Source organism: Lepus europaeus, chromosome 7 (assembly GCF_033115175.1).
Source record: "Lepus europaeus isolate LE1 chromosome 7, mLepTim1.pri, whole genome shotgun sequence".
Lineage (NCBI taxonomy): Eukaryota > Metazoa > Chordata > Mammalia > Lagomorpha > Leporidae > Lepus > Lepus europaeus.
The window spans coordinates 37310017-37332484 of NC_084833.1; the positions used below are offsets into that span (position 1 = coordinate 37310017).

Sequence of the window (22468 nt, forward strand, 5' to 3'; positions counted from 1 at the left end):
ACATCAATGACTCTTAAATAAATTTAAAATTCAGTGCATACGTCTGACTTTTAAATATAAAAGAATATCATTTTTCTTGACTATGAAATATTTAGTTTCCGGGTTTTATGACAGGGTCTTCAAAAAGTTCATGGAAAACATATACTACAAAAAAATTATGCATGAATTTCAAATGTTTTTACACAAAATAAACACCTCCTAATTTCATTCTCCCCTCAACTGCCTGAAGTACCTTTGTATTTGCAACAATTTTCATAACTTTATTTTTTAGAGCAATTCTCTGGTCATAGCAAAAATCAAAAGAATATTCATGGATTTCCCACATACTCACTGTTCTCTCACATATATAACTTCTCTCATTAAAACCAGCCCCCCACCAGACTGGTACATTTGTTAAAATGGATGAACTTATATTGACACATCCTTATATAAATATCATAGTTTAGAGTCCCCTCCTAGTAGTATGCATTGTATTAGAAAAATGTATGATGACATGTACTCACCATTACAGGTTCATAAAGAGCAGTTTCACTGTCCTAAAATTCCCAGTACTCTGCCAATTCATCTCTCCCTCCCCCAGTAAAACCAGGCAAACAGTGATCTTTTTATTGTCCCCATAGTTTCAATTTTTCTAGATTGTCATATAGTTGGAACCGCACAATATTCACTCTTTTTTGATTGGGTTCTATTACTTGGTAATACACATTTCAGTTTACTCTATTATTTTGATTGTTTACAAGCTCATTTCTGTTTAGTAATGAATATCAATCCAATGCTATTGGTATAAAAAAGCTATTTCAGTCACCTGTAAAACATCTTGGTTGTTATTCAATTCTGGCAATTCAAAATAAAGCTGCTATCAACATCAATGTACAGGTTTTTGTGTAGTCGTGTTTTCAATTCCTTTTTGAAAATAGCAAGAAGTATGATTTCTATATCATATATTAAGAATATAGCTGGAGCCAGCGTTGTGGCGAAGCCGGGCCTGAGGTGCCGGCATCCCATATGGGTGCCAGTTCTAGTCCCGGCTGCTCCTCTTCCAATCCAGCTCTCTGCTATGCCCTGGGAAAGCAGTAGAAGATGGCCCAAGTCCTTGGGCCCCTGCACCCACATGGGAGACCCGGAAGAAGCTCCTGGCTCCCGGCTTCGGATCGGCGCAGCTACGGCCTTTGCGGCCATGTGGGGAGTGAACCAGCGGATGGAAGACCTTTCTCTCTGTCTCTATACCTCTCTGTAACTCTGTCTTTCAAACAAATAAATCTTTAAAAAAAAAAAAAAAAGAATATAGCTTTGTAAGAAACTGCCAAACGGTCTTCCAAAGTGACTGTACCATTTTGAATTCCCACCAGCAATGAGAGTTCCTATTGTTCCACATTCTCACCAGCATTTGCTGTTTGTCTCAATTCTGGCCATCATTTAAAATGTATTTTTAAATGTATTTTTTAAATGTGTATTTATTTATTTTCATCTACTTGAAAGGCAGAGTAAGAGTGAGAGAAAGAGAGAGATCCACTTACTTATTGTCACCCAAATGCTCCCAACAGCCATGGTTGCGCCACACCAAAGCCAGGAACCAAAAACTCCATTTGAGTCTCCCATATGGTTGGAAGAGATTCCAGTACTTGCGCCTTTATTTATTGGGAAGAATATTTACTGGAAAGCCAACAAGGGACTTGATCCCAGGCACTCTGATATGAGACGTAGGCATCCCAAGTGGTACCTTAACCACTGCACCATATTGCCTGCCCCCTCATTTTTTTAATTGCATTTTTGTTTGCTTGAGTTTTAAGAGTTCTTTTTATATTTTAGATACAGTATTTTATCAGATGTACCCTTCACAAAAAAATTTTTGAAGCCTATGGCTAGACTTTCTATTCTCTTTAGATAGAGAACAGAATTTTAATTATAATGAAGTTCAGCTTATCAATTCTTTCTTTCATGGATCATGCCTTTGGTGTCATATACAAAAAAAGTCATTGCCAAACCGAAGATCATCTATATTTTCTCCTACATTCTCTCACTTTTACCACTCATGGATTTCAAAGAATTTTGTCATAGCTTTCAGTTTATATCAAATGGTAGAGTCAAAAAGTCTCATATTTTATTTTAAAAATGTGAATTCTCTCCCGGTTGCCCCTCTTCCAGGCCAGCTCTCTGCTGTGGCCAGGGAGTGCAGTGGAGGATGGCCCAAGTGCTTGGGCCCTGCACCCCATGGGAGACCAGGATAAACACCTGGCTCCTGCCATCGGATCAGCGCGGTGCGCCGGCCGCAGCGCGCTACCGCGGCGGCCATTGGAGGGTGAACCAACAGAAAAGGAAGACCTTTCTCTCTGTCTCTGTCTCTCACTGTCCACTCTGCCTGTCAAAAAAAAAAAAAAAAAAAAATGTGAATTCTCAAAGTTACTGTTGTAATGTCTTTTCCTTCCTCTTGTGAAATTCTTAACTCCAGCAATTGGTGATAAACCCAAGCTGACCACAGATAGACTGATAATTTTTAAACTAATTTAAAAGCGTCTTTGAGGTTGAATTTTTTATACCTTAATCCTTATATTGCAGTAAGCAAAAGCATAACACGGACTCAGCATTTAAACAATAAAATATATCAAACTAGAAGGTTAATTTAAAGACACTAGATAGGCAAAATAACTGAGTAAAGTTGTTGGCTCTTACATAGGTATCTAATACCCTTTATTAACAATTTACTTCTAAACTGCAATTAAGAGAATTAAATGCAGTGATAAAAACGTATTAATGTGGGGCCGGAGCTGTCGCATAGCAGGTAAAGCCGCCACCTGTAGTGCCAGCATCCCATATGGGCACTGGTTCAAGTCCCGGCTGCTCCACTTCCTATCCAGTTCTGTGCTATGGCCTGGGAAAGCAGCAGAAGATGGCCTAAGCCCTCGGGCCCCTGCACCCACATGGGAGACCCAGAAGAAGCTCCTAGCTCCTGACTCCTGGCTTCAGATTGGCGCAACTCTGGCCATCACAGCCATTTGGGGAGTGAACCTACGGATGGAAGACCTCTCTCTCTCTCTGCCTCTCCTCTCTCTGTATGATTCTGAGTTTCAAATAAATAAATAAATCTTTTAAATAAATGTATTTCCTTGGTAGAAAAATCAAGCAAATTCACACAGATCATGAGGTTACTAAAAAAAGTGGTATACCTAAAATTCACTACAAATATTAAATATTTGAAAATGAAAATATTTATTTAGTCTCACATATGTATAGGTATACAGTCATATATATGCACACACCTATAAGTCTGTATATATACTTGTCTGCCCATGTGTGTGTGTGTATATATATATATATATATATATATGCATTCACCCCTATGTATGTTAGTACTTCAAAAAATTCATGCAAAATAGAATTAAGAGCATAAATTTCTTTTGTATAGTTTTATTTTATAACATACATTTTCATCTTAGTTATCAATAATACAATCACTTCTAAAACTTTAAAGAACTGTGACTAAGACTTTGGCTACAACTAAGTAGCATTTACCAGACTTTTTCTTTATATACATAGCAAGTAAAATTTGAAAAGATAACCAAAAACCTCATTTGTGTATCATTTTTTTCACCTTTCTTTTAACATAAGAACAAGCAGTTAATAAATAACATTAAAATATACATTACCATTAAAGAAAATGTGTTAAATTTACCAGAGGGCTCCATACTCCAATTTCCTCCACCCCAAAATTCTCTAAAGAAATTTCTACATGCAATAGTGTAAGTTTTTTGGAATTAGAGAATATATAGTAGAGTTTTGATATAATATTTTCATAACTAAAAATTCTTCATAAAAAGAAACTATCGATTAAATCATCAAATCTAAGAACTCCACATTTAATTGTTACCTAATTGCTTTGTGTTTACTACCACTGACTCCATAAAGGCTTTAAACACCTTAACAAGAACATACAAAATGTTCATCACTTATCAGGCAGCATAGTCTCCATATAAAAGATACCAATAAATGACAGATAAGAAAATAAGCACGCCATTAAATAAAATAATAACAAATAAATGTCACTAATAAAATACTGCATATAATAAAATCTAATCAAAAACTCAATAATGGGATTTTTAATTATATGACAGTATTTCAAAAAGTTAATAGAAACTGAAATTTAGAAGTTTATTTTGTTGCCAAAAATTTTGAAATTCATACATATGAAGAGTACTCAAAAAGTTTACTGAAACACATACTGTGAAAACTTTATACATGATTTTCAAAATTATGGACTATCGCAAGTTACACGAAATACATCATAAGATGTATTAGGAGTATTAAAAGGACTTCCTTGGGGTCAGCATTGCAGCCATGGCATGTTGAGCTGCTGCCTGCAATGCCAACATTCATTTTGAAAACCAGTTTGTGTCCTGGATGCTCCACTTACAATTCAGCTCCCTGCTAATGGCCTGGGAAAGGCAGTAAAAGAAGGCCCAAGTGCTTGAGCTCTTGCCAACCACATGGGAGACCCAGAAGCTCCTCGCTTCAGCCTAGCCCAGTGCTGGTTGTTGCAGCTATCTGGGGAGATGGAAAATCTGTCTCTCTCTCGCTCTCTCTGTCTCTCTGTCTGTCTCTCTCTCTCACTGTAAATCTTTCAAGTACACAAATAAATCTTAAAAAAAAAAAAAAAGATGTCCTTCTAAATGCATTTTTTAAATGAGGCAAGAAATCACTATATATAATAGACCCCAAGTACAGCTTTACCTTCAAGTCTTAATGTGTAAATAATAAAGCTAATGAAATCAAATCAATTCACAACATTAATAAGTTATCAGCTCAACTACAATTAAACATTTTTTTGCCCTCCACTGTAAATCAGGCATCATACTGGTGCTGGGAATACAAAGAAGAAAAAGGTAGTGGCAATAAAGAATTATGGTATAATATAAAGCACTTTATAATTATAAAAAGGACAAGGTTTTGCCGGCGCCGCGGCTCACTAGGTTAATCCTCCACCTTGCGGCGCCAGCACACCGGGTTCTAGTCCCGGTTGGGGCACCGGATTCTGTCCCAGTTGCCCCTCTTCCAGGCCAGCTCTCTGCTGTGGCCAGGGAGTGCAGTGGAGGATGGCCCAAGTGCTTGGGCCCTGCACCCCATGGGAGACCAGGAGAAGCTCCTGGCTCCTGCCATCGGATCAGCGCGGTGCGCCGGCCGCAGCGCGCCAACCGCGGCGGCCATTGGAGGGTGAACCAACGGCAAAAGGAAGACCTTTCTCTCTGTCTCTGTCTCTCACTGTCCACTCTGCCTGTCAAAAAAAAAAAAAAAAAAAGGACAAGGTTTTGCAGTAGTAGAGAGAAGGAAATGAGGGAATGACTACCCTTTCAAAGATACATGAAGGAAGATAAACCAATAAAACCAGATTTTAAAATATTAATAAGATGATCTCAACCCAACAAGTCACTGGGAAAAGTAAATACAAAGTAATAGATACAATACTATACAGTGTATGGAAAACTGTCTTATCATTAATATAAACTTCAAGAAGTAGGAAAACAAGTTAAAGAAAGAGGCAGACTAAATGCATATTCAGTGACATAAGTTGGTAGCTTAAAGTGGATAATGGTAGAAGTACGTATACCATCGATATGTGCAAAAATTAAAATCAAGGTTTACGTTTCTGTAAATTCAAAACCCACCCCCATCCTCAGTGTCAAATGTGGAACACTGACCAGCACCACACTGGAAATATCACACTTCAGAAGGCATTTTAATACAAGGCCCATTAAATATGACCCGTGATTAAGACAAAAATATTCTTAAAATGTAGAATATAATTTGAAATAAAATGGCACCTCAAGGAAAAACAATATATATTGACATTTCATATATATAGTGTCACTATATATAAAAATGCCACTATATATAAACACTAGATACATATATATATATATATGTCTTCAGTATTTAAAGTACTAACAGTCTCAATAATTTATATTTGATGATTATTCTCTATTAAAGATTGCAAAAATATTCAAGTAAAGCAATACTACTGATGGCCCAGTGCTGGCTGTGGCAGCCATCTGGGAAGTGAGCCAGTGGGCTGAAAATCTGTCCCTCTCTTCTCGTCTCTTCCTCTATTTCTCTAACTCTGGCATTCAAAATAAATGAATAAATCTTTAAAAATAAAGGAAACCAAAACAACAAAACATAATGGATGTTTTTGAAGATCTTATTTATGTATTTGAAAGGAAGAGTGACAAAATGAGAGAGACAGAGATTTCCCATCTGTGGTTCACTTCCCAACTCGCCACAACAGCTGGGTTGGGCCAGACTGATGCCAGAAGCCTGGAACTCTATCCTTGCCTCCCCGATGGGAAGCAGGGCTCCAAGCACTTGGACAATCTTCTACTACTTTCCCAGGCACATTAGCCAGAAGCTGGATCAGAAGCCAAGCAGCCAAAAGTCAAACCAGCATTCTGATATGAGATGCAGGCATCACAAGTGGCAGCTTAACTTGCTGCACCACAATGTCAGCTTCACAATGACTTTTACAAAGAGAATTATCAAAACGAGTATCATGACAATTTTATCAAATCTAATAATTATAAAAATTAATATTCAATGTTACAATATTATAATAGGTAAAATATTTATAATCTAAACATTACAACCTTAGTCTACTTGTCATCATATTTTGCATCATTTTAATGCTACTTCATTTTCTTAGTCCTTACTGTGGCTTCTTCACCAGCTTTCTGTAGTTCCTTAATCAAAGCCTTCGACACGGAGGTTAGAATAATATAAAAGTCTTAACTGAAAGAAACTACCTTAGTATCAAGGGACATTCCTTTTATTGATACTTCACATATGCCTTTGGATTATTTTTGACTTTTATTCATTCATTTAACATCTTCACAAAGCCACACACAGAAAGCGTTTTAACCAGGCATCAGAGATATAATGTTAACCAAGATAAACATTTCTATGATTTTATAAGGGACAGTCTACCAGGAGAATTGTTCATTGAATAAATATAAAAACTAATTATAAATTATTATTAGTGCTATGTAAGAAAAATACATATGACACAATTCTAAGACTATATAAGGGTGCTTCAATAAGTTTATGGAATAATGGAACTAAAAGTTAATGCAAATTTTCAATGAACTTCTTAAAAAATATTGATTTATTTGAAAGGCAGAGTAAGAGAGATAGAGAAAGAGAGAGAGAGAGAGAGTGAGCCCCCATCCACTGGTTCATTCCCCAAATGGCTGCAACAGGCAGGTCTAGGCCAGGCAGAAGCCAGGAGTCAGGAACTCCATCCTAGTTTCCCACATGGGTGGAAGAGGCTCAAGCACCTGAGCCATCTTCTGCTGCCTTCCCAGGCCCATCAGAAGGAAGTTTGATTGGAAGAAGAATAGCCAAGACTCAAACCAACACTCTGATAAGGGATGCTGGTGTTACAGGCAGCAACCTGCTTGCACCAAACAATGCTGGCTCTTTCCATGAACTGTTTTTGTTTAATATTTATTCATTTATTTGAAAGGCAGAGCTACGGAAAGGCAGAGGCAGAGAGAGAGAAGTCTTCCATCTGCTGCTTCACTCTCCAAATGGCCGCAAAGGCCGGAGCTGAGCCCATCCAAAGCCAGGAGCCAGGAGCTTCCTCTAGGTAGGTCTCCCACACAGGTGGCTGGGGCCCAGGGACTTGAGCCATCTTCTACTGCTGTCCCAGGCCACAGCAGAGAGCTGGATCAGAAGTGGAGCAGATGGGACTCAAATGGGTGCCCATATGGGATGCTGGCGCTGCAGGTGGAGGCTTAGCCCACTGCACCACAGTGCCGGCCCCTCCCCCTCCATGAACTGTTTTAAAACCCCTCATAAACAGCTTCCTCTGGAAGTTCACAAAATGCTCAGAGAAAGTAAAAAAAAAAAAAAAAGATTTGAAAGATGGTGATGGGTAGAGTTCCAGGCAGAGTAAACATTATTTGTTTAGTTCCAAATAAGATATACTGGTTCTACCTTTGTAGTCTCCTGGCAGTTTTCTTTGTTGTTGTTGCTCTTTTTATCCAGCTACCAACCCTAATACTTCTTATCCCAATAAGAGTGACAGCTAAAGTTTACTGAGTTCATATTACTTGGAAGATATAATTCTAAGTAATTTACATCTAGTCCTCAGAGTAAACATATGACATACTTATTCATTTCATGGATGAGGAATCTGAGGCTCAGCCACAAATTAATTGACCAAAACTGCACAGCTACTGATATTAGTCTTCACATATCCATCATCTCCTTTACAATTAGCACTCTTACAGAAGCCCCAAGGCATCAAGCTAATTTAGCACTATTTCTGGGCAATGAACATGAAATCTTCTATACCCTCCAAACTACTACCATCCTAAACTAGGCAGGATCATTCTTGTTTTCTCCAGTCTTCAGAAATTAGCAGTAAAAACTGGACCAATGTAGCTTAGGTTAAAATGTTCCACAAACAACCAAAATGATTTTAGATAACTAATACATCCTTAACAAGAAAATTTATTCATCTAGAACATGAAATACTAAAAACTAAGCAAGGAGAAACAATCATAATTTAGTGCCCTCAGAACCTACCAAGAAAAAGATAACTTTTTTCTTATAAATCAAACTAGCAAATATTTCAATGTATTTGTATTATGTAGTAAACTAGCTATGATGCAGAAGAAATAAATATGATTCAGAAGAAATTCCTTAAACCAATATTTTCTTTAAATATTGGTACTTTCTGAAGATTAAGAAAAAATAATCATAAAATGCTGTCCTACTTAAAAACTACATTTAGATTTTTTTAAGGTCCTGTTATGATCAAAAGTTTCATCTGTAAGTTCATTGTTGAAGGTGATGTGAAAAAGTAATAATTAAGTGGGTGATTGATACAAGTGAGAATATGACTCATAGCTTGCAAAGGAAAATGATTTTTGGGAAAAGGCTCAGGAAGAAGAAAAGCAAATAATGGATTCTGGATGAAATGAAGATCTTTCCTGTCCAAGACTGTCACTAGTACTTTATTGCTTGAAGATTAAGGGAATAGTGAATAAAGCTGTCTGGCAGACAGCAGAAAGGTAAGAAAAAGCATCATCTCTAAGTGTACATCACATGAAAGTTTTCAGAAGTAACATTCATAAAATTAAACTTTCTATAAAAAGTTATTGGAAAGCCCAACTCAAATCGAACAATGAAAAGTCACAATAAACCAATATTACATTTGTCAGGAATCTGAACAGAAAAAAACAGATCAAATTGATCCAATAGATCAAATTGGAGAATCCTCTAATTTTATTCAATCCATTTAAGAAAAAAGGCATATACAGTACTGATTTACTAGGAGACTTGGTGCAGTTTGTTCTTCTAACTCATGGGTTAGTGCAAAATAAATATTTGGCTTTGCTACTAAGATTCAGTAAATTGATACAACATAATTTTGATTCCTGGTTGCCAGAAGTCAAATTCAAGGTGCTGAATTCAGTTCCAGTTTTTTACTAACTTCCCCGTTCTCTCTATATATATCAATGTATTTAAAGTGTCTCTATATATATGAATGTACTTAAAATAAATCACAAGGGCCAGCGTAGTGGCCCTTGTTAAGGGTCAGCAGGTTAAGCTGACACTAATGATTCCAGCAACTCATATTCCAGTGCCAGTTCAAGTCTATGCTGCTCTGCTTCAGATCTAGTCTCCTGCTAATGCACCTAGGAAGGCAGTAGATAATGACCCAATTGCTTGAACTCCTGCCACCCATGAAGAATACCAAGATGGCTCCTAGCTTTATCCTGGCCCAAACCAGCTGTTGCAGCCAACTGGCAAGTAAACAGGTGGGTAGAAAATGGATTTACCTCTCTCTCTCTGCCTGTCTCCATCTGCTGCTCTGCCTTTCAAATAAATCAATCTTTAAAAAATAATAAATCATATATATCTATATAAAAAATTGCACTCAGAGATTATTTTAAGTGCTATACCTGCTTTATGAATCTTTAAGAAAATAGAGGATTTCATTTAATTAAAGCCATATGCAACAGGAAGTTTTACCCAACTTAATTTTTAAATTTACATTTTAATGTGTATTTATTCTAGAGTCCCTACATGACAGCATTGAGTAAGATGCCTTGTATATATAAACTCATGTAAGCATGCTTGCATTATTTTGTTTTATGAACAATATTGTTATGATGAAACAACCCATTTGATATCACTGATGGCTGCGTGTGTGTTTTTTTTTTTTTTTTTTTTTGGACAGGCAAAGTTAGTCAGTGAGAGAGAGACAGAGGGAAAGGTCTTCCTTCCGTTGGTTCACCCCTCAAATGGCTGCCACAGCCAGCACGCTGCGCCCATCCGAAGCCAGGAGTCAGGTGCTTCCTCCTGGTCTCCCATGCGGATGCAGGGCCCAAGACCTTGGGCCATCCTTCACTGCCTTCTCAGGCCACAGCAGAGAGGTGGACCGGAAGAGGAGCAACTGGGATAAAACTCGGCGCCCCAACCAGAACTAGAACCTGGGGTACCAGCGTCACAGGTGGAGGATTAGCCAAGTGAGCTGTGGCGCCGGCCACGGATGGCTTTTATATGAGCAACATCCACTAATTCTAATACTCCTTATCCATATAAATTAGGACTTAGTTCATGAAAACCGCTTAATACAACTTGAATAAGTCTTAGAAAAAAAAAAAAAAAAGATACTGCACATTAAGAGCTTTTTGTTTCTCAAACAAGAGATTCTAAATAGGCAGTCCAGTCCCAGAATCTTGCTAACCACTAAGTTAATTCTCCTATATATTGGAAAAAGAAGTGAAGTATGACTTTCAAAATGAAAATAAATGAGTTTGGTAAAAACAATAGCTTTTAGTATAAGGGATCCCATTTCTGAAGTCAGTACACTGGAAAGCACAGTATTAATTACTTAATAGACACTTGAGGAAAATCTACCACAAAGTAGTTAATTGTGTGTGTGTGTTTCTATGTATGTTTCTAGTGTTTTCTTTTTGGATATTGTATCACTTCACATTTTCGTTAACTCTTCATGAGTTTTAAAGCATTTTATATCAAAGACTTTTTTATCCTGCTGGCCATACTGTAAGTAAGGTAGGTGTTATCTTTAATGTTGTGTGTCAATCTGTTTGGGCAACAGTGCCCAGATATTTAGTTAAATATTATGCCGGATGCCTCTTTAATCCTATTTTCTGGATGAGATAGCATTTAAATAGGTGGACTTTGAGTAAAGCAGATTATTCTTCATAATACGAGAGGGTCTCAACCAATCAGGAGAGGCCTTAATAGAACAAAAGCTGATACTCAATAGAACAAGAAGGAATTCTGCTAGCAGAGTTCCTTTAGACTCCTTTCCTAGTTCCCCAGCCTGCCAGTCTGTCTTGCTGATTTTGAATTTACCATCACTACATACTACATGAGTCAAACTGTTCAATTCATTCATATTCTCAATCTCTCTCTCTCCCCCTCCCATACTTTGTCTTTCCCTCTTCTCTTCTCTCTCCTTCTCCCCTGTAGGTATACCCTCCCCTTATCCATGGTTTATTGCAGAAATAAATAATTCTTAAGTTTTAAATTACATGCCATTCTAGATACACCTTCCCAATATGTCCCACTCAGGACATGAACAATCCTTTGTCCAATATGTCCACACTGTATATTCTACCACCATGAGTCACTTAGTAGTCATCTCCACTATCAGGTTATCAGATTGATGGTCACACATTGCAGCGCTTGTGTTCATGTAACACTTATTTTACTTAATAATAGTCCCAAAGCACAAGAATCATGATGCTGGTAAATCATATATGCCAAAAGCTCTCAATTTAGTAGGAAGAAAAATTATATGCTGAGGTTGCTAAGATATAGGGTAAGAACAGGAAAATAACATTATGTATTAATAAAGTTTGGTACTATCTATGGTTTTAGATATCTTAGATGATGTACCCTGAGGATAAGGGGAAACTATCATCTGCAAATGCATGCACACACATGCACACATTGCTATGATTTAGTTGTGGTTTGTCTTAGAAATGGGTCATCCTTTGGAAATATGAACCCCACTGTGGCAAAGTTCAGATATGTTCTGACCTTTAAGAAGTGGGTCAAGTGAGAAACAATTAGTAAAATGAATTTATATAGTGTTCAAGAGACTCTGGTTAGTTCTCATGGAAAGGTTGTTGTAAACAAAGAAAACTGGCCTCTCACCAACACTCTGCCTTCCTGACTTGCCATGTGATATGCTCTCCCTCTCCGACTTTCTCCCTCTATGCCAACCACTATGCTGAGATGCAGCTTGGGTATGTTTTGCCAGAGCCAGTTCCAAGATATTTTGACTTCCACTTCCAATAGCATAAGTTGAGGAAATCTCTTTCATTATTTCATTATGGAAATAAAAAAACGGACACATACACACTCTACTGGTTTCTCATAAGAACTCTAATACAGCAGATGCCTGAAAAATAAGACTTAGATAATAGGGAAGAGGAACTTAGATTCAAGTCTTTGTCTCCAATCATGGCTAAAAAGATAAAATTCCCAAAAAGTTTCACAGGCATTCACTTATTACCCTAGCATTTAAAAATGTTCTTTTTTAAATTGTCATTTGATGAAACTAATCAACTTTGTGAAATCTTTTGGCAAATCTTCAAAAAGTTAAGCATAAAGCAATTCCACTCCTAAATATCCAAAAGAAAGGAAAACATGTCTACAAAAACTTGTACACAAGTTTAGAGTAATATTATTAACAATAGTGACAAAGCACAAGCAACATAAATGTCTGTTAACAGATAAATGTGGCATATCCATACAAGGGAATGATTCAGCCTTTAAAAAAGAAACAAAGTACTGATATATGCCACACCATGGATGAAACTTGAAAACATGCTGAGTAAAGGAAGGCACATACAAAAGTTCATATCTTATGTGAATCAATTTTTATGAAATGTCCAGAACAGGCAAATCCATAGAGACAAAATATAGGCTAGCGACTGTCAGGAGTTAAGGGAAGGAGGCCAATGGGAAATGAATACTAATGGATATAGGGTTTCCTTCTGCAATGATGAAAATATTCCTGAATTAGATGGTAGTAATGACTGTAAAACCTTATGAATATTCTGAAGAGCACTGAATTGTACAATTTCAAATAGAGAAAATTACAATAAATAATTTGTAACTCAATAACAAGTACTATAAGTAAAAACCCAATCAACTCACCTGCCCTTTCTGTGGTGCCAAACAACGAACAACTTCATCCACCATTACTGGAACGTGTAATTCAGCCATAGCTTCAGAATCTCTATCTTGAGATTTGTGCAACTCCTGAGCTCCAGTTTGATCTGATTGTCCCTGGGCTTCATAGTCATTATATCCTTCTGCTGTATTGTGTATTTTTTTTGGCCAGACACCTAAATTAAGCATGCCAAATTCCAACCAGCAAGATGGAAATTCTTTACATATTCTACAAAAATATGAGTACCGAAGCATTCTGTATGTAGGTCAACGAATCTAGAAAAAAAAATTCAAAACACAATTCTTGAATTTTTTAAAAGAATGTTATAACACTTGGAGGAAAGCAAAATAATATGAAATATTCAACTCATCAAAAAATATGGCTCATCATCTGAAGATCTTAAACAAATTGTAATAACTAACCTCCTTACAGCAAACAAGGAATCTAAGAGACTGCAGAAACATAATTTAAATATAAGTTTAATGTGGCCTGATAAAAACACTGTTTCAACCATCAGGGATATGAAAATTGATTATTGTCATTTTTTGGAAATACACTTTTTTTGAATTTTAATAAATTCTAAAGAGTAGGTTTAATAAGCTTAAATTGTTCATCTGAAAAGCTATCTGGACAACTGAAGGGATTATAAGCATCCTATTTTAGATTCAGGTGGTATTTTATTTCAAGTTCTTTCATTTGTTTTTCTCTTACTATTAAAGTCTCATCTTCAAGTTAACTTTGTATGAGAGACTGTTCCTGGAAAGAGACAAGACATGTACACCCAAAAAGAAAAGGAGACATGTAAAAATTTCAGATGTGCCATGGCTATTCACTGCTGAGATTATCTTCATCCCAGCCTTCATCAGTGGAGTGTATACCAATTGGAACCGTAACCTTTATAAACTTCAACTGAGCACACTTTGGCATTTCATATCCATCTTTGTTTTTGAGCCCCTATGCCCAAACCAAGCAACAACTGAAAAATGCCTTGAAATTTCTCAGACCTGTTCAAATGTCTTCTGCAATCTATACTTCTTTTAAAGACAAAAGAAGAAAATTATTTATGTAAATATATTAACAAATATATTGACAACATTATGATTTTTACTAAGTTGGCTCCAAGCAACATTTTTTACACTACCACAGTAAATAATCAGTAAACACTGCTCTTTTCTCCTCCTGGATACTGAGTTATACAAAAATAAGACCCCAACACCTTTCTATGCATAATATCAAGACACGCAGAATGAGTACTAAGTGTTTTCTGAGGAAAAAGATGAACAGATAAATTCCACACAGAAGTAACATTTTTATGAATTCCCATTTCAAGAAATCTCACCTGTCTCACTCCAAAAATCACATCCTCAAAACACTTCAAAAAACATAAATCAAAAGCTGAAACACTGATCACATGTAATGACTAAAACAGAACGAAATATAAACATATGATAGCATATCAGTATGCCATGAATAAGATGTTATCTTGATAATAAATTAACTTTATTATTGATAAAATCCACAGAACTTTATGGCAAATGTAACAAAGAAAAATATGGCCAAAAAGAAAAATAGTGGAGTGTTTTAAATTTTTGGATACTAAGCAGTTAACTAGTCAATCAAATTATCCATCAGAAAGCTTACAAAATGTAAAACCAACCACTCTCTTAGTGTTTCTCTCATTTTTCAAAATAGTTAACATTTATTTAGCATTTATTAAATACCACTTACTATTATTCTAAGCACACTACACATGTACTAGCTCACTCAATCCTTATCACAACTGTTATTATTATCCCCATTTTCCAGATGAGGAAAATGGGGCAATTAAGTACTTTGCCAAAGCCAGAAATGTAAGACAACTGCTCCATCCCCAGAGCCTAATAATCTTAATTCTAATGTTATAAACATGACACACTGGAACTATTTAATTGACTCATGAAATTTAATGGTGCTTCAATCATACTGACCATGGATTTGTGGTATCTCATGAATTTAGATTCAACTATTTTCAGGAACCAACATCCTATGTCTTGGCCCTGATCTGCTTGAAAAGAACAATAGGCTGCGAGGTATCCGAAAGAGAGCTTTCTGCTTACAGACCGAAATAGTGGAATTTGGGATATTTAACCAAGCTGTACTACGCGACTAGATTTTTATAATTAAGAGAGAAAGCCTAAGCAGCAGCAGAAGCAATTCCAATATACCCACCAAACCCACACGAGGAAAAGCAGTAATAGACAAGAAAACAAAATGCTATCACCAGCATTATTCTCTAATATATTCAATGTGTTTGTATGTATATATTTATACAATATTTTTATATATTAAAACTATAACCAAGGTATAACGCTTTGATTTTTATTGTGAATTAATTGTCTAAGTTGTATCAAATGGAGAAAGGGCTACAAATAATTCATTTTCCTCTATGGTTGTTTCTGGAATACCTACCTAAAAACGGGAGGAAAGCTCTAAACAAAGTTCTTTTCCCTGTCTAGCAGCCAGGTCTCCTACCAGACAACCCAAAGCCCCCTGCTGTCTTCTGAGAGGCAGCCACCTAAATGATTTCCAGTTAAATTCCCTCTGGTCATAGGAAGGCAGCCGTCAGCTATCTAGGGTGGGCCCCGCGGTGTTCAAGGTAAGTCATTTGACTACCAGCCAGATTGAGTTTAGGCTTGTTGAGACTACACAATTGGCCCGTTTACTCTGTTTATTCCGGGCACAAACAGGTGAAGGATATCTGTGAAGACGACTTCCTAACAATTACCATAACTGCAGTTCAGTTTCCTCTGCAGGGAAACTCTGTCTGAAAATGTAAGTCTTAACCACAAAAATGCGACCTGCAGACAGGCGCGGGAACGCACAGAAAGTGAAAGAGGTTCTAAGGCAAAGGAAGAACACGCGCTTTTGCCTAAGAACTGTCCTCTGAGGAAGGAAAACTGTCGGGAAACTTCAAACCCCAGGTAGAAGGCGTGTGGAGGAAAGCGGGTGGGAAAGGGGCGTGTTCTTTCCCTTAGCACTAGTCGGGCCACCCCCGGGTGTACTCCTAAGGGTGTATCGGCTTCCAACAGAGCTGCGGGGACTCGGGCTCCTTCTCCTCACCTGGGGCACGGAGAGTTCTCAGTCGGCCTTTACCTCGGGCCAGCGAGCCCCACTGCGACGCCGAGAACCTGAATCTGCAGCACGTCTAGGTCCCAGCCCGGGGGGGAACCTTGCGGACGGACAGACTGGGCTCACGTCCGCCCCTGCAACCAAGGACTGGCTGCCTTTGGTTCCGCGGCTTCCAGTCCTAGCTTCTAAAGGGTCTTCAAGGTGCTGGGTTTTCCAAAGGGCGCTCCTAGGGGGAATAAATAAGGCCCCACCATTGCCGTGTTAAATTCACTTTTACTTTTTTTTTTTTTTAAGTGTCTGAGGCAACTTTATCTTTCCATTTTTTCCTTATGTCTACTCCTATAGGTTTATTTTAAACCTATTAAATTTGTGTTCTAATAACACTGCAGTTAGTTATATAGTACTCCAATTTCTGAAAGGTGGGAATTTCTATCGCTTTAGCTCTACATAAAGTTTTGATTCTTTTCTCCTTCATTCCCTTACAAAATGCTCCATTCTCTTATCCTCTTATAACCCCTTGAAGTCTTGCCAAACTGAAGAGTAGCCAGCTGGCACAGCAATGGCATGGATTATGACCTCAAAATCTGTTTTAACAAAATATACAATTACTTAAGAATACAGACCTCATAATCAGAACATTGCTATATGACCAGTGAAATTAAAATTGGGTGTGGAAACACCTGAGGGCCTGATTACTCTGTACAATATGGGTATCCAAAAACAAAAAGCCCAAATTTGAAATTTTTATTTACTTCATCAAAGATCAACGAAATTTTATAATAGCAAGGTAAGTATATTTTCCAACTAGATTAAGATATGATCAATGTCAATCTAAGAACTATTTCAAATGACTGATTTCTAAAAATTGGCTTGTTTGTACAACTCAAGAAAAATATTTCCTTCAGTGATGTACTGAAACTTCAGTTTTCTCTCAATAAAATGAAAGGAACCATACCTATATCTCATGGGCTGTTTTGAGAACTGAATGATGTATCAAATGTAAAATTATTAATAAAATGCCTGAGATATTAAAAGTAAAGTACTATACAGTCAGCAATTACTTGAAATAAAGTAAAAAATCTTCTCAATTTTATTACCAAACCTAGCATACAAATAATTGTTCATTAGCAAAGATACATGTAGTAAACCAGAAATAGTTTTATTGATGTTCTAGCCAATGTTCAGAAGCAATCATATAACATGCATAATATAAAATATATAATACTCCTGGCTTTCAATGGGAAATAAATGTCTATAATGAGGGGTGATTTCCACATTGTTTTATTGTTAATCCTCTGCCTTGGTGTGGTGTCTTTTTTTTTAACACAATAATAGAGTCATCAGAATATAAACTCCAAGAGGGCAGCGATTTTTTTTTTACTATACCATGAATTACTGTGTCTCTAAAATCTACAATCTATATTTGCTAATAAACGAATAAAACAGTAATAGAAAAATGAAATTCATATCATACTATTAAAAATATCCTAACAAATAGAGTTATCTTAGCAAATACATTTCTCATTTTTTCCAGGGTTTTTTCCCCCCTTTTTAAAGTGTTCATTCTGAAATACTTGTAACCCGCGACTTTTAAAAAAAACCACTTCATCTAATAACAAACTTAGCCAAAATCTTGAAGTGAATTTAATACTATCATTAAGGAATGTAAAAAGCAATCATATAACAAATCTTTTCAGTTAGCACTAAGGGGAGTAGGCCTGGGGTAGTGCAAAATGAAACCTCAGGCCTCAACGCCAAAGACCACAGACTTGCAATTAACTCAGCTGAAGAGACCCTAAAGGTCTGCTCCAGTGACTACGGCTGTTAACAGGTCCCTACACCTTGCACAGAGAAGGGGCTTTGGAGGCCTCACTAATCCATGAAAAGGGGAAAATAAATACCCAGAATCCTACCCCCTTACCCCACACCCAACAGGCTCCGCCTCTCCCCCTGCCAAAGGACAGACGTCAACCCGGCCCGCCCGATCTCACTCACACCCTGAACCCTGGGACCGGGCCCCGAGCCCGCGCAACTGGAGGGTGCCGGAGGATCCCTGGGCGGCTGCCTCCCGCCTGCCGCTCCAGTCCAGCCCCGCCCACCTCTGCCACAGCCTCCGGAAATGACCGAGCGCGTTGCCACGACGACGCACAACAAGGTCGCCTCCACCAAGCGGAGCGGCTGAGCCTCCCGGCGCCAAGCTTCAGCGAGCCGGGCAACGTCCGACGTGATGACGTCACGAGGAACCCGCCAATGAAACGGGGCGCTGAGGAAGCTGGCTTGGGTTTGAATTTTGAGATTAAGTGTGAAGCGCCGGGAGGCGGACATTAAAGAGAAGTGGTCGCGGCGGCCTTTCTTGGGGCCTGAGGTGAGTGCGAGGCACGCGAGGAGAAAACTGCTTTCTAAAACGCTCTTTTTGGTAAATTGCCTCACTGGTACCGGAGGGTCTCGCCGCTTCGGGGCTGGAGGACCCGATGGGCTTGTTGACAGATACGGAAGCATTGTGTGGCTGTCGGTTTGCGGAGGGAGCGTAGTCCGGATCCCTGAGGAGAAAGTGAAAGCCAGGAGGGACTGGAGAACCAGCCCGGAGCAGGGCTCTGGCTGATCTCTTCACTACTCTACAGGAAGGGCTGGGATCGCCTGCCTTCAATTTTGGAAGGAAGCTGGAAATTTTAAAGTGTGTCTTGGCCCCTTTCCCAGACTGTGGCAGAGAACTTTAAGGATTCAGTGTGGAGTGCCTTCCGGCATCGCAATTCAAGAGTGTTTTGTTTCACGAGGAGTTGTTAAAGGTCTGTGGGTTTAGCTATCAAATGAGAAACTTTCGTCCATTGATTATCGCAGCAGTTTTTGTCCAGCAAGGTTCTGCTGTTAGCCTCGCCGTGGCCACTCGGGGCCCGCCCGAACCCAGGTGTGTAGTATCAAGATCACTGTCTTGAGTGCCTAACGGGTCGCTGAGGATCAGAGGAGCTGTACAGCTTGGCCAGGTGCTCCGCACACAGGGGGACTGTAAGCACCGGGCTTTCTACAGTCTGCTGTTAGTTTCTTTAAAGGTCATTTGCCTCTCATTTACAGTGAAACCAAGGCTGACCACTGCCGTCTACTAAATGACATTATTTGGTCAGACTAATTTATAACAATATAATTTAGGTTATAAACTATGGAACAACTCAAAGAATACATTAGACACTCCATAGGTTTTCACTTTGTCATTCTCACAGCATGCAGTTCTGCCACCTTGGGCTGTAGGGGGGTTTTTATGAATGTTGTTGCTAAAGAATGAGTTACAAAGACGAAACGGTGTTGGTTATATCATTTGTGAGACCTGTCCATTTCAGTGAACAAAGTTGATCTACCTTTAACACTAGTAATTAATCTCATGTAATGAATATGTATTTACGCATACATAAAATTTCCATTTCGAAAGTGCCTGATCAATTAAGGTATACAATAAAATGAATTTTGTGCTACTTATGAAAAGTAGGAGGAAAAATAGATTGTCAATACTTCCCTCCATTTGAACTTTCCATACGTCTCTGAAGCTTGTAAATTATTGAAAGTGGTGCCTCTAACACTAAGGTTATTCCAAAGAGGTTTAACATAGGAACTATAAGTAACACTGTCGAAAATAGTTCCCAGTCCTAAAAAATGTTTACGGAATATGAATCTAATTGAGATTTCAGTTTGTGTATAAGAAACAGGGCCGACGCCGCGGCTCACTTGGCTAATCCTCCACCTGCAGCGCCAGCACCCCAGGTTCTAGTCCTGGTTGGGGCGCTGGGTACTAGTCCCAGTTGCTCCTCTTCCAGTCCAGATCTGTGCTGTGGCCTGGGAGGGCAACGGAGGATGGCCCAAGTCTTTGGGCTCCTGCACCCCCATGGGAGACCAGGAGGAAGTACCCGGCTCCTGGTTTCTGATCCGTGCAGCGCCGGCCTTAGCAGCCGTTAGGGGAGTGAACCAATGGATGGAAGACCTTTCTCTGTCTCTCTCTCTGTCTAACTCTGCCTGGCAAAAAAAAAAAAAAAAGGAAACAATCAGGGTCCAGGGTTGTGGCATAGAGGGTTAAGCTGCTGCCTGTGACACCTTAGTTGGAATCCCGGCTGCTCCACTTCTGATCTAGCTCCCTGCTAATGACCTGCAAAAGCAGCAGAAGATGGCCCAAATGCTTGGACCCTTGCACCCACAAGGGAGACCTAGAGGAAGCTCCTGGCTCCACCAAGCTCCAGCAGTTGAGGCCATCTAGGGAATGAACCAGCAGAGACAGATGTCCCTCTGTCTGTAACTCTTTCAAACAAATCATTAAAAAAAAAAAAAAAGTTATAAATTTCATGGCATACATTTTTATTTGGTTAATCCCTTTTAGGAAAAAGAAAAAATCATGACTGTACGGCTTTACTTGTGTATGATTGTGTAGAAGCATGCTCTCTGATTCCAGCAAAGCAAAGTTGGGAAGAAAAGAGACTGGATTTAGACATAGGTCTAAATAGTGTCTAGACTTAATTTTAAATACCAGTAATACAAAAGGATATAAAATAGGAATGCCTTTCATCTAGGCCTTCCTTCATGGACAGCTGGTGTTATTAGTATGGATTGTTCGTTATTAGTATGGACTGTTCGTTAGGAACAGTGCTTTAGGAACACCGAGAAAGTCAGTGTGATTGAAGCAGAGTAACTAAGGGGTGGTGGGTTTGGGGGAAACAATAGAAGGAATCAGAGAAATAGACAGGGGCCAGATGTGGACTTCACAGATCATAGTAAGGAGTTTTCTTATGGTAAGAAGTGGTTAGAGAGTTTAGAGTAAGGGAGAAAAAAAGTGACGTGATCTCGCTTTTGAAGAGAGTACCTATATATAATGAATAAAATAAAATTCATTATTGCACTTGAATATGATTGGAAATGAATCTTTAACTTTATCAGCTTATCTCTAGGATGAGAAATAGCTTATAAGTTAAGGATTTGCCTGTCCAACTGAGTTTATATTGCACTACAACTATCGAAGAGAATTAGGTTTTTCACACCTTAAACATTGCAGAGGAATGAACTAAAAAATAAAACATAATCTTCCTATTTAATTTTTTAAACAAGAAATTGGACACACTGTTTGACCTTTTTTTGATGCCTCCAGGTCCTCATTGTGGTTTCCTGTTGTCATTCATGATATTCTACTATAGTGTTTCTCTTAAAAAGATACTCTGTTTGCCTTTACTCTGAGTACATTGCTTTTAAGATTCTATATAGTTTATTAATCAAGTTGTTCCTCATATTTTTGAGAGTTCACTGTATATCAGACTCACTACAAGAAACTAAGGCTATAAAGTAAAAATACAGTCTTATTAATATCATTTATTATTTACTTTACCTTAGATAGCATATACTCTAACCCTTTCATTTTATATATTAGCAGTGGAAGCCGTTTCATCAACCCCCTTCATTGCTTTTTATACTTCACTTTCCAAGTTAGATATTCTACAGTAATAATGAACATTGGTGTTTTAAGTATTTATCCTTCATGTTTTACCCCACCAGTAAAATCCTACCAGTTTTACTCTTTGATTCTATTCAAAACCATAAACCATGTAGGATTAGATAACACAAAATTGATCAGAGGCTGTTATGTATGTGTGTGTGTGTATATATATGTGTGTGCATATATATATATACACACATATATTCTGAACTGTTGTCTGGAAAGAATATGCAAATCAACACATTATTGCACAGATAATTTTGAAGCTTTCCTGCTTCATATTAAACATGATCAAAGAATTTGTTCTCTGTATGCCTAATTCAGAATCAATTAAATGGGCATCTCTTTTATTCAACTATGTTAGAAAAAAAAGAGGGGGAGGGTGCACCATATATTACAGTAGGAAAAGTCTGATTAATCTTGAAAGATGTCATTCCATTTGAACATAGATTCTACATTTCAATGATTCTGTTGACATTAGGCATTTAAAAATCATGTCCACTTTATTTTTCCAGTGGACAGTCCTTAAGGATTTTTCTTAGTCCTTAAGAATTAAAATTCTGGCCGGCGCCATGGCTTAACAGGCTAATCCTCCGCCTGCAGCGCCGGCACACCGGGTTCTAGTCCCGGTTGGTGAGCCGGATTCTATCCCGGTTGCCCCTCTTCCAGGCCAGCTCTCTGCTATGGCC

General features: G+C 38.2%; 2 protein-coding genes across 5 annotated transcripts in view; one reads left to right on the plus strand and one right to left on the minus strand.

Annotated features, from left to right (window-relative positions):
* METTL15 (methyltransferase 15, mitochondrial 12S rRNA N4-cytidine) overlaps window positions 1–18366 on the minus strand; it is a 289931-nt gene extending 271565 nt beyond the window's left edge. The window contains exons 1-3 of one of the 3 annotated variants that reach the window (XM_062196373.1): window positions 18314–18365; window positions 16310–16544; window positions 13195–13485 (exon numbers count right to left, since the gene is read on the minus strand). In XM_062196373.1, coding sequence (XP_062052357.1) covers window positions 13195–13464 — 270 coding nt within the window. In that variant the 5' untranslated portion in view covers window positions 13465–13485; window positions 16310–16544; window positions 18314–18365. Of the gene's footprint in view, window positions 1–13194; window positions 13486–16309; window positions 16545–18313 lie in introns of all 3 variants that reach the window. The other 2 variants (XM_062196372.1, XM_062196371.1) reach the window with 2 other exon arrangements.
* Window positions 18367–18580: 214 nt separating this feature from the next.
* The window catches only part of KIF18A (kinesin family member 18A), an 85584-nt gene continuing 81696 nt past the window's right edge, over window positions 18581–22468 (plus strand). For both annotated transcript variants that reach the window (XM_062196374.1, XM_062196375.1), the window contains exon 1: window positions 18581–18683. The gene's annotated coding sequence lies outside the window, so the exon portion shown is untranslated. The remainder of the gene's footprint in view (window positions 18684–22468) is intronic.